The sequence below is a fragment of the Leptidea sinapis genome, chromosome 34 (assembly GCF_905404315.1).
Source record: "Leptidea sinapis chromosome 34, ilLepSina1.1, whole genome shotgun sequence".
NCBI lineage: Eukaryota > Metazoa > Arthropoda > Insecta > Lepidoptera > Pieridae > Leptidea > Leptidea sinapis.
In genome coordinates, this window is record NC_066298.1 from 6,913,850 (window position 1) to 6,926,841 (window position 12,992).

The 12,992-nt window shown below is 33.7% G+C and overlaps 2 protein-coding genes across 2 annotated transcripts in view; one reads left to right on the forward strand and one right to left on the reverse strand.

Annotated features, from left to right (window-relative positions):
• Positions 1 to 5,613: 5,613 nt before the first annotated feature.
• On the reverse strand, positions 5,614 to 7,403 carry LOC126974892 (transmembrane protein 183-like). The gene is made up of 3 exons (XM_050822606.1): positions 7,061 to 7,403; positions 6,291 to 6,973; positions 5,614 to 5,947 (listed from the first exon to the last, which is right to left on the reverse strand). The coding sequence occupies exons 1-3, from the start codon at positions 7,101 to 7,103 to the stop codon at positions 5,636 to 5,638; spliced, it is 1,038 nt and encodes a 345-aa protein (XP_050678563.1). The 5' UTR covers positions 7,104 to 7,403; the 3' UTR covers positions 5,614 to 5,635.
• Positions 7,404 to 8,547: 1,144 nt separating this feature from the next.
• Positions 8,548 to 12,992, forward strand: part of LOC126975042 (liprin-alpha-1) — a 129,567-nt gene continuing 125,122 nt past the window's right edge. Inside the window, exon 1 of the mRNA XM_050822827.1 lies at positions 8,548 to 9,074. Within this exon, the coding sequence (XP_050678784.1) occupies positions 8,826 to 9,074 (249 nt within the window). The 5' untranslated portion in view covers positions 8,548 to 8,825. The remainder of the gene's footprint in view (positions 9,075 to 12,992) is intronic.

The following is a 12,992-nucleotide window of genomic DNA, read 5'->3' on the forward strand; positions in this document are numbered from 1 at the left end:
TGACATGTGTCATGGGGGCATGGCGCCGCGCATGCGTAGTATATTCCTGATGTGGGAGGCTTTTAGGGGATATCTGATATTTGCTGAATGTACCTATCTACAAATATTCAAGGTCTTCACCGATATCTTTTAAAGTAAACTTTATGAATACCTACTTTAACGGTACAGCAGACAGCTAACTTCTTAAACAACTTAAACATAATTTCGATTTTCGCCTGTGAATTCTTAGTAGGTACCTAAGTAAGTACCTAACTCGTAGAGGAATTAAGTTGAAGGCAAACAAATGTTTTCTTCTGCAGTCAGTGAAATAAAGTAAGTTGAAATCTAAAACCCAACTACTGGACATGAGGATTTATCTTATATCTTTAAACGAGCTATTCTTATATATATGTATATATATAATCTGAATCTCCGAAACGGCTCCAACGATTTTCATAAAATTTTGTGTACAGGGGATTTCGGGGGCGATAAATCGATCTAGCTAGGTTTCAACTTAAAAAAAATGTGTTTTTATCCGTGTTTTAATGAGAAACAGCTGCAATAACATTAGAATACAAAGGTAAATTTCGCCAATATACACAAGACTAATAGCTCAGATGGGAAATTGGGTGATAAGGAAAGTAGAAGACCCCGGTTCGAATCCAGAAGTCCTATTAGTTTTTTTTTTTTTGTTCAAGTTTTGTACATTCTTAAAAATCCGAGCAAGGCTTGGTCGTCCGGATATTAGGTAATAATATAGGAAACAGAGAATAGGTAGGTATTCTTATCTGAAATTTATATCTAATAATTATTAGCAAAATATTCTACACCTATCGTATATTAGACCTAAGTGAACAACTTATTTACACGTACAAGTAATTTATTATTTTAATACTGTATAGTAATATTATTACATAGTATTCTATAGTTGTATAATGAAAATGCTCTTTGTTTGAGGCTCTTTTACGGCTAAACCGCTGATCATATCGACATGAAACTACCACCATTCGATGCGAAATTTATTCTAGATGGTTCAATAATATAGGATGTAATTTTTTTTGAAAAATTATTCGAGTAGATTTCCGTCAAGAGTTCAAGAAATTCAAAAAAACTAAATATGCAGTTATGGTTTCTTATAAATCGAGGGCATGACTCCTTTTACAACTTTTCTCTAAGTCACGTAATTTCCGACTTGGCCATCACCGCCCTTCTCAAAAAACCACCCTGTATAGTTATGTATATAATAAAAATGGTCTTTGTTTGAGGCTCTTTCACGCCTAAACCACTGATTGTATCGGCATGAAACTACCACCGTTCGATGCGAAATTTATCCTAGATGGCTTATGGCTACTTATTTTTCGAATTCCAACGTTCCTTCATTAATTATTTATTTCCTCTTAAAATTCGCCCAGGGATGCGGGCGGGAACGGTTAGTAGTATTATATCTAGATATGACAGTATAAACTGTCACATACATCCCATCCCACCATATCTGCATTTTAAAGTTAGGCAAATTTTCATATTACACAATATGTATCATGCTATTTAATTTAGGAAAAAAAATGAATTATCTAGTACTTTCGTATTTATTAATCTATATTTATTATTTTTAATGATAAGGACACATGTTTTTATCAAACTTAAAATTGGAAAAAAATCAATATTGATCTAATTTAAATAGATTAGATGGGGAGAGTTGAAGCCGTAGTTATTTCTTTAATTTAAATTTAAACATTGGGGATTAAGTAGGTACGTATTCGACAGATAAATACTGGCACACAAATGCCAATATTTCAGGGAACATCTGTCTGTATTTATACCTCTAAGGCTGTTTATGAGTTTGTAAAGGGAAATCAAATGGGTCACCTTTCTACGTATTGCACAGCATCAATTTTTAGTTTATTTAGGCTTTTTTATATTATAAATATGTAGGTAGGAAGGTATACGATAAGTTTTATCGATATAACTAAGTCTATTTTATCTGAAGTAATTCTATTCAACGTATATATATTTTGTAGTATGTACACCAAATTACAGAATTATAGTCAAGGATTGGTTTCGCTAGAGAATTCAATATTATTTTAAGCGACTGAGTAGACCTCAAGTCTCTGCTTCTTCAATTCTAAAGTTATTTCCGCCACATAACGAGGAAACGCAGACGAAAGTTTGAAGAGGTTAATCGTTTTGGGAAATACTAAAGACAAGAGATAACGATGTCACTATGAATTGATCAGCTTTGCTTTTACGAAGATCCGATAACAAAAATCAGGGGAACAGGTACCGGTTTTGCATGCTCGAGTCAAGACGTAGGTATGGTTACTTTTTTATTTTAAATGTATTGCATGCACTGCCTGCGAACTTTAACCACATGGTACAAATACAGCAATACAAACCGAAGCTTACTAGTTGTGTCACGGGATTATTTTGTTCAATATGTCAAGAAAATAAACCTGGATGTGTGGCACCTTGGTCACCCAGAGATGGACTCGAAAAGTGAACCCAGGACTAGGAGATAAGATTTCTCTTTCGCTTTATCGGCCAGTAAGTCATCGTTCCTGTGCTCTGGCGTAATGGCAGGCTGGCAGAAATTTCCTTAGACAGCCTAAGGCTGAGATCTATAGAGCGAACTTAGAATTTGCTCAGAATTGACTCACGTAGGTAGCTGAGTGTAAGCTTAAAATATTCTTTGAATTGGTTTTTTAGTATTATATTTTTATGGGCTTAACCTAGCATAATTTCAGTTGTCAAATGACTAAAACAGCTCAAAGCGAAAGTCAAATGCAAGTTTTACCACACACAGCTAAATTTTACGTAAATAAAGTTTGAATACGCTCTTTAAGTAGATCAGCCTTAGTGAGGTACCAAAAGACGAATTCCCGACGGAGTTAAGGCGCGCATGTCAATTCGTCCTATATGCGTCGACTCCGCCTCAGAATCTAATAGCCTCTTTTGAGACACCTGGAACGTTGATTGTAGTGTTTTGTATGTTTGCTGGTGTCTTCATCGTTAGATATGTAGGTACCACCGCATTGACACAAGCCTGCTTCCTCTGTTGCGTGAAGGCCATTTTGCAAGAGGGGTCAAACCATTGTCGACACCTGTTACCGATAGGCACTGAGACTTCTATATCGTGCAGTAACATATCAGCAACAGAGTCAGCAGCGGCAACTGGGTGGATCAGTGATAGTAAATCTGGGTCCCGGGTAAGGATGCAAAGTGCCACACGTGACAGCAACGTAACACGGGTGCGTGATCGGCACAGTACTCCGGATCAGGCAGTGCCTTATGTGACGTACCAAAAGGAGAGTCAACGGAAACTAGCTGCCCGTCTGGATATGAAGTCTGCAGAAGGTGTGGTGAAGGCGAAAGTGTACGAACATCCATGTCTGGAATTCGCGTAGGCGCAATAACCAGTTGTGTCAGACTACATGCTAAAGCGAAGTTGTGAATAGATCTCCCCGTATTATCAGTGGTACGTGCGCCCAACCATTCAGCGTATTGGGCATTCAAATGGGCAAGAATCACGATGTCTGCTGTGGGGATTTATTCAAAATGAAATCTGTAGCCATTTGGATGTGCTCGAGGAGCCGGTCAGTCTCTGCGCTATCGCTATTGGACCTACACATGCATGCGTAGAGGCATGCAACCATTCGAGGTTTTCGCCCTGACATAAACGCACACACCAGCCTGTTGTATAAAGGACTGTTCCAGTTTGTACCTCGAGTAGGAGAAGTAAAATATCTCAGCCAGAGAGGATATCTTTGTCTAGGTCAAACAGTGTATGGCCGGTTTTACCGTCTCCAGATAAGAAGAAGGTCCTTAGCAAACGCTCAAGCCAAATTGCACTTAATGGCATTTTAGAGTTGTTATTACTTTACTAACACTGCTTGACCGGTAAGGTTGCTGGGAAAAAAAAATAGTGGAACACACCTTTTGATACTTTTATCCTATTAATAACTAGTCTTATCTATCTATACTTTCGTCTTATTATTATAATGTCGTATAATTTTTTTTCCTTGTCTGAATTACCTACCTACCTAATAAAATTTTAATGTTGCTAAAATTCGGAAATCTTAAATGTTTTTTTCTGAAAATGAAAATTTAACGATAATGTTATGTTAACATATATTATCGATTAATTTGATATAACATAAATTATCGTTAAATTTTCAAAGTTTTAAAGTTATTTTTGTACCTGTAACAGTTAGAGGAAGATATTATGTTATGAGAACCCTTCATTTATCTGGTGTTGCAAATGTGTATAGGTGGTGGTTATCTCAGGCAAGCCACAGGGTATATTTATAGGTATACAGGCTGTCCCAAAGTTATGGGACATGAAGGGAAAGTACCTTAAATATCGAAGATAGGCTATTTTACTGATATAGCATATGATATACATATCCCCAAAAGAAGAAATCTAATGGTGTAAGGTCCGGGGATCTGGCCGGCCATCTAATCGGTCCATTCGTACCAATCCAAGTAGGAAAACATTCATTTTACGTTGTTCCTTTCTTTTAAAATACTATGTTATATAAGAAGAGTTATTAGTTTTTGGCTATTCTTTCGATTGGCATCATAAGAGTAGGGGTGTTTTTTTTATATTTAAGTCGGTTTGATTCCCAGATGAGGCAAGTAATTTTTAGAAAACCTTTGAATGCAGAATTACTAACTTTTAAAAATAACATAAAGTCTTCTTTAAGTAAAATAGCCTATCTTCGATATTTAAGGTACTTTCCCTTCATGTCCCATAACTTTGGGACACCCTGTATATAATTAATATATATTTTTATTTTAATGCTTATTAAGTGCTCTTAAAATAATAACAATAAAAAAAACTACGTTTAAAAAAACCTACTTCAAACACTTCAGTGTTTGAAGTTGTTCGATACTTTTCAAAGTATCTAATATCGAATTAAGGTAAACAAAAATTTTCTTAAAATGAAAACTACTGGGTCAAACTATGTTAAATTTTGATGGGACGAAATGGCATCTATTTTTCAACGAACTAAAGAAAAATTACGTAAATCGGATCATAAATCTCAGAGTAATCGGTGTACATACATAAAAAAATACCGATCGAATTGATTACCTCCTCCTTTTTGAAGTCGGTTAATAAGAAATTATACAGGATGGCCGAGAAGTTGACGACCAAAGCTAAAATTTGAAAGCCTCATGGTGATGAGTATCCGAATCACCCCTATGTATGTTCTACGATTTTGCGTAGTTTAGGAGATAATAATTTTTTTCCCCTTTTATCCGCTTTTTTCACCTAATTGTGGATTAGGACCTTTTTCTAAGTTTTTTTGAACACTTTTAGTTAATTTTATTGTTGATAATTATTAACTACAGTTGCAATAACCACATAAGAAACTATGAATAGTTTAGACAATGCGGAACTAGTTTAGAATTGAGTCGTAAGTTCAAGATAACTGCTCCAGCTAAATTCATGAAAATGTTCAAGGTATCAAAAATAAAAAATGGTGAGCCTATGGCTTCTATTTTTAAAAACTTCCAGAACATTGGCTAATAAAATGAGCCAAATTCAAATTTTAGCTTTGGACATCAACTTCTCAGGCACCCAGTATAAAATAATAATAAACAATAATAAAAAACTAATAAAAAAAACACAAAATATAACAACACTTTTTAGAAACATTTATTCATAAGTCAAATCTGTATCAAAGAAATCTTTGCTAAGCAAGGGTTTGTCATTTTCATCACCCATCAATGCCGGTACTCTGACTTTACAATGAGGATACTTTGGGTGCCACCAATCAAGAACATTTATGCTGACAACAGTGTCAAACTCAATCACACATTCTGGCTGAATATTCCCCGACACATATTGACCACTGTTAAATCCTAATCTCACTTTGTGCTGGGCATAGCCTTGGGATAAAAACACATTAACTGATGACAATATCATGCCCATCAGTGGTGGAATGTTGTGGCAGGACTTACAAACTATCTGTAATAAAATATCAATTATCATTTCTGAGCATAATACCAAAATTATCATTTATTATATATAGTTTCATAAGAAATCTGTAAATGTAGTACATCTATGTGTCATTAATAGTTCCCACAGTGCACACTCTAATAAGTTCTGTAGACAATGTGTTTTTTTTTTTTTTTCAATTTCCATATAAATTTGTGATTCTGTTAAAATATAATAAAGCCATTGTAACTCGCTAATAATATAGCTAGGTATAGGATGTTTTTTTTTAATTTTTAGGTCATTTTAGAGTTTAACCATGAAAAAATACAAAATGAATCTTTCCGCTATAATATTAGTTTAGATATATTATTACCCATAACACTTTTGTATCTTCTTCAGGATTGGCATCAATTCTTCCCATTTCCTCAATAATACTCAATTTTGCCCTACTTTGGTATGGCAATATCTTTTTCATCTTAAAAAAGGCTGACCATGACATAGGAATCTTTTTGTACCATGCACTGACACACCTTCTTTTTATAAGTTTAACTGGATTACTTTCATCACCAGCCTTAATTAATCTTTTGGAAAATACATCATATTTCCGATACAGCTCACAAATTATCTGTTGACGAAGACCATATGATCTGTAGTTATCTTCTATCTGCGATAATTGAATAACTGTATAGTTATCTTTACAGTAGCGCTTGTATATTAAACGCCAAAATGACTCCTGTTTAGTTATTGCATATGTAGCCTTGTTTATTCTTGCAAAACACCCAATACACTCTGGCTTAATGTATCGAGAAATAAGATACCATACTATTTCTGGATATATATTGCCAACTGAATTTTGATTCACACCTAAATCAGAATCAATTCTTTTTTTTCGGTAAGCTAAAACTTTAGTACCATCAGAATCAATTTCTTCAATTATATCACCATCATCATCTAGTGCATCCCATGCAAGATAAGTGACTGGATTTAATGTAGGCTTCTTTGAGTTCTTTCTTGTTACAGGACTGCAAGCATTTGCACAGTCATTAAGTGTAAAATCTGAAAGATTAAATAACTGCTGTTCAGTATACTTCTGCAAAAATTATTCCCTCATTTTTATAAAATATATACTTTAATGTCTCTTACCAAAATTATGGTTTACTTTGTTTTGACCCTTTCGTCTGGGCATTATTATAGACCAATATATAAATATTATTCTTTAAAAACATTACATGGCAGTATGTTCAATAACTTAAATTCGCGCAATTAATTGCGAATTAGTAATCATATACAATAATAGTAACTATTTTCACATTTCTTGATGTTTAATAATTTACTTCACAAGAGCTAGGTACTATTAACTTTTTCCCAATTTACAAATCAAATCTAAATAATTCTGAAATAAGAACTAATTATCTGCAACGCATCGTAAATAATTATTATATTAAATACTTATTTTCAAATTATTCTTATTAATATGTACTTATAATAAATCTATTTATTTTATTGTAAATAAGAAGACTTAAGAAGTATTAAATAAATTACTTTTTTAACTTGAAAACTTGTTGAAAACTCAGAAGACGTCTAAAAAAGCCATGACACAAACAAACGATAAAAAAACATTAGAAGCAGTTGTTTGACAGCAGTAAAGTAAGTAAGCAAAATAAAATAGGTACTCGGTGCTGTTGCGTTCCTTGGAGTTTTCTTTTACGGAGAAGCAAACTGTGGAAGAATATTCTTATTTTTTTGGAAGAGGAGGACAAACGAGCGTAAGGATCACTACGTGGAATGTGTACGTGCTTTTCTAGAAGGTACCCATGTCGTGTCGTCCCGGAAAAACATATCATATCAATCAGTGCAGTACATAAGCACAAAAGATAAATTCGGCTCCAAAAGCAGATTTATATTATTATGCAAAAAGGAATAATATCTTTCCTCAATATCTGCATGTGATATAAAATATCCGTGACCTAGATATATTTTCTGATGATATCCCACTATAGGATTCAAATTCTCATACATAAATATAATATATGCACAGTATAATATGTTATACGATCTAATGATATGAGAGGTAAATACATATATTAAATACGCTATGGCGATTTGTCCATTTCAAATATTTCTTTGTCTCCATGGGATAACTAGCTTATGTAATGGGAGATTCTTCAATTATTATTCTTAAAGAAACAGTAAGTGCCCTTCCCTAGGGACATTTTACCTATAGCAGTATATGAAGGAGTCCGTATCCACCATGTACATACGTGTTGCCTATGAAAAGCAGCCGCGACAGTGCACCTAATACTTCATAATTCATTCAACTTTTCAGTTTGTAAAAGTCTCATCAAGTCAGCCCAATGAAGAATTTGTTTTATGACACTAGATTTTAAAAAATATGTGAAATCTTGGTGTTCAAATTATTCTTGAATAGAATAATGGTCAATTGTACACTATTTGTGCTGTTTTATGAGTGTATAAATTTAGAATAATAACAAATACAATATCACAATACCTAAACAAGTCGGCAAATGAACTTCTACCAGATATAAATATGCAGTCTACACCACCTAAACTGTAATGTTATATTATTGTATACTTTATCTGTGGCTTCATTGACGTTCGGGCTTCAGAGTTCGGGGTTAAGATGGCAGACATGCCGCTGGAACGGCGATAGTATGGAATTGTATGAGTTTACGTTTTAGGTGTGTCTTTTTATTTTATCGAATTATGATGTATCGCGAAATCTTTGTTGGTAGTTTATATGGGCAAAACAATATTTTATTGCATTGTTCTGTCAATATTTGTGCTAGAGTTAGGTAACGTAAGTCTCGAGACATATGTAAAACGGTGATTGAAATTTTTGTGTTAGGTGCATAGTGAACGGTCGGATTCTTGTTAATGGTAAATTAAAATGTGGAATATGATGTGCGACGTGATGCCTACGATATCTGAAGACAGTATCAGCCAGCGGAGTTCGCAATTCTCAGGTGAAGATGCGAACTTCGAACAGCTTATGGTTTCTATGTTGGATGAACGTGATAAGTTGGTGGAGAGTTTGCGGGAGACTCAAGAACGTCTAGGAGAAAATGAACTGAGGTTGAAAGAAGTCGAAAAAGAGAGGGACTCGCTGCATCGACAGATCGCCGCAAACTTACCTCAGGTCAGTGACATTTTTCATTCTTAATTGCAACCTATTATAAGAAAACAATTTGTATTATTAGTCTTAGCCGCAACGACCTTCAATGCAAGCATTCAGAGTTTGTTAGATTGTATTTTTTTGCAAAATGAGATAACACTATCACATGTAAATGAACTGATTATGGCCTAAAGTGTGCTCTTATCAGTATGAAATGGAAGGTGAATTTTTCGGTTTATATATATAAAAAATATTATATTTAACTATAGACTATTATAAATATTTTTTTATATTCAAAGTCCATTATTACTTGAAAATAACCCTCTAATATCTACCTATTATATTTAAATTCAAGTAACATTTAAATCAATTCATTATAATATATGAATATAGCAATATTCTTTATTTTGAAAATATTTTTTGTAATTGTACTATACAAAAAACTCATAAGCTACCAATATTTTCTCTTATGACTTACTCTTATAATATATATCTATAAGTGCTTCATTTAAAATCTTATAGTACTTAGGTACTATTTATGGCCATACCCACTGAGGATACAAGAGAAGACAAATCTCACCTGAACATGTACTCTCAAAATGATGTTTTAATTCATAATTATTGTTAATTTTAAGTTCTTAATGAGCACTATTTGATGGACATATTTATTGTATTTTAAATAACATGAAGTTTCAAGTTTCATTTTACTTATTATGTCAATGATTTTTCAACAATATTTGTGTCAAGGTTTTGTATTTGTGCAATAATCAGTCATTGGAACAGTTACAAGTTGTTTTAAGTAGCTAAATTCTGTATTTTAATTTAACACACAAGGTTAACTGAAAATTAAGACTGACATTGAAAAATATAATATACAGTATAAACTTAACTACTACAACTATTATGTACGTATAATAATAGTATATCTATAAATAAATTGCTTGAGAATCTTCTTCACCATCTTCTTACTTGTCATTGTGTAATACCATAATATATCTACATAGATTTTAGGAAAGACTTGTATATGAGTAGCCTATTTTCCAATTATAAGACCTTGTTCACTCTCTCATAGTAGTACCTGAGCATATATACATTTTTTTTATATCCCCTCTCTTCTTGAGATATGCATTCATTAGACATTTATAGTTTCTGAACATGGGCATGGATAGTATAAGTCCAGTGGTTTCTCCATAAACTCCCAGTCTTCTAATCTATAGAGGTCTTGAGAGGTGTTTATTTTTATCCGATTACAAGCGAATTTGTTCACTGCCATATAAATTTTTTATTGTTATATATTGGGATATAAAGGTCCCAATGCAACTGACAATTTGTGATTCACCATATTGCATTGGTTAATGTGTGTAAAATTTTGGATTGGAAATATAAACAATAAACATATATTTTACTTAGTCTGGTCATTAGTTCTGTTTATGATATAATGTATAATGGTAATAAAACTTATAGGTATATGTATAAGTTATTTACTAAAGCATCAGCAATAAATTAAAAAGAATTAAATTTGAAATAACTACTATGCTGACTTATGCAGGCCTTTTGTTGGGCAAGAAATCATTTACAGCACGCTATGTCATCGGAAACTGACCATAATTTGTAACTCAAGGGTTTCAGATCTGGGCCATAAATGGGCATGTCTCCAACTCATATAATTTTCTGAATGTTTACTTCAAGCCAAGCTTGTGTAACTTGTAAGCATATACAGAGTCTTGCTGGAAAATCAAGGATACATTTTTAAAAAGAGTATTGCTTAGGAATTCACTACAAATTTAAGACAGTCTTGAAGTCTTCACTCTTTCTTTGAAGTTTTGTAACTACTTGCTAAGCAATCACCCTGACTGGTATAGGATCATAACCATGTTGCACTTTTCTAACCACTTGTGAAGCTTCTTTGAAGCTATGTATACTTTACTTGATGCAGTGATTGTTGACATTTATTCAACCGTGAAAAGGATATTTCTGTATTTTTCAATGAAGTATCAGGATAGCAAAGATTTTGATCAATCCACTCTCATTAACTGAAAGAATTGATTTAGGACATGTCCTCTATATTGATGATAAGCACCAAGCTTCAAGTCTTCTCTGATGATATATATGTGAAAGTACTAGCGGTCATTTCCATTACTCAAGATAAATTTTCTTGTGTCCTTATATGACTTTGGTGAACTCTGGCTCTAACAGTCCTATAGTTCTAACCCGACATGGCCACCGCGATATATATATGACAAATAAAGACTCACGACTGATATCTAGCTTTTGATGAATGTTGAAAATAATTTCATTTATAAACTCCTGGGTTGGCATAGGCCATAGATCAATCGAATGAGACAAGTGGGGATGAGAGATGGATTTTGGGTTCTGTAAAATAACCTCTTATTTATTCACAGTGGCAGTAACAATCCCATATTAACTAATATTATGGTTAATATTATCATACAGGTGTTAATTACCTACAGAGAGACTTATTACTTTTTTTCTGTATAATCTATGAGTAACACATCTCAGAGCAAATATCTTGTTTCTAACAAAGCTTTCATTGTTTTTGAATAATTATTACTAAGTATAGCAAATTATAGTGGTCTATTTTACCAAGGGCTTTGTAGAAGATTCTTCTCATCTGAAATCTTATGAATTTTGGTCTACAATTTAATATAATTCTAGGCGCGAAATTTGGTGAAAATAGACTGCTAGGCCATCAGAAAAAATCCATAAAAGTTAATCGTGCTATTTTCCGTCAAAACATCTAGTTTACCAGATATTAATCGTAGATTTATATAATTTTTAAAAATATCTTGTGCATGCGAATATGCTGTTTTCTTATAAAATTTTATCAGACGAATCGCCTACTGACCAGGTTGACAATAGTGTAATTCACATATTTTTGGAATTGCTATAATTTTCTCGTTTATTCTGTAAGAAAACCGTGCGTTGATGTCATCAAAAAAAAAGTACTCCCCAGCCGACGTAATGTGCCGTTGGTACGTACGCCGTAGTTCAAGCATGTGGGTATTTATTTTACTGCTTGCGTAAAGAAACTAATCTATTGTGATGTAAACAATCGATTTCATTCAAGGACGTACTTAAGTTTATTTTTGGTCAAGGTTCTGTTGAGTTGTCTATGATATGCGTACGTGTGTGTTCACGTAGAAGGTGCACCTTTATCGCCGTCAAGCAATGATTGATCATTGATCGTTTATAAAATGTCCCCAAAGTGGATTGCTTGTTGAACTTGTTCCTTGTATGCAGTCGATTACAATCATTTATATCCTTTCCGACTTCCGGTCTTTCTCTAGTAAAATATTATCTGTAAAATGTTCTGTCTATCATCTGTTGTTGATGTACCTACTTAATATAATTTCATATCACCAAATAGTTGAATCAGTATAAATCCCTCCGTAGGTCGTATCTGTCTGTCGTGAACTCTTAGTACTTTCGCGCGGACTTGGTTTATTAGGACACTCCAGACGAATCACAGGAGCGTTGCCGACCTTTAAGGAAGGTGTACGCGCTTTTTTTGATGGCGTATCGTCCCGGAAACAGCGCACAAGGAAGTTCATTCCACAGCTTTGTAGTACGTGGAAGAAAGCTCCTTGAAAACCGCACTGTGGAGGATCGCCACACATCCAGATTCTAAATGAAATAATAATATTTGACCAAAAATAACATCAACTAGCTTCGCCATCCTAATAATATACAGTATGTGGACCAAAGGTATTAGGGCTGAGTTTCAGATACAATTAAGAACTCTTTGATTATGCAAGGGAAGGCTTCTTTAAACGTTTGCCCGAACCTTGTCATCACAACGAATATGAACCAGTGGGAGGCTCCTTTGCACAGGAAGCCGGCTAGATTATGGGTACCACAACGGCGCCTATTTCTGCCGTAAAGCGTACTGCGAAGCAGTAATGTGTAAGCATTACTGTGTTT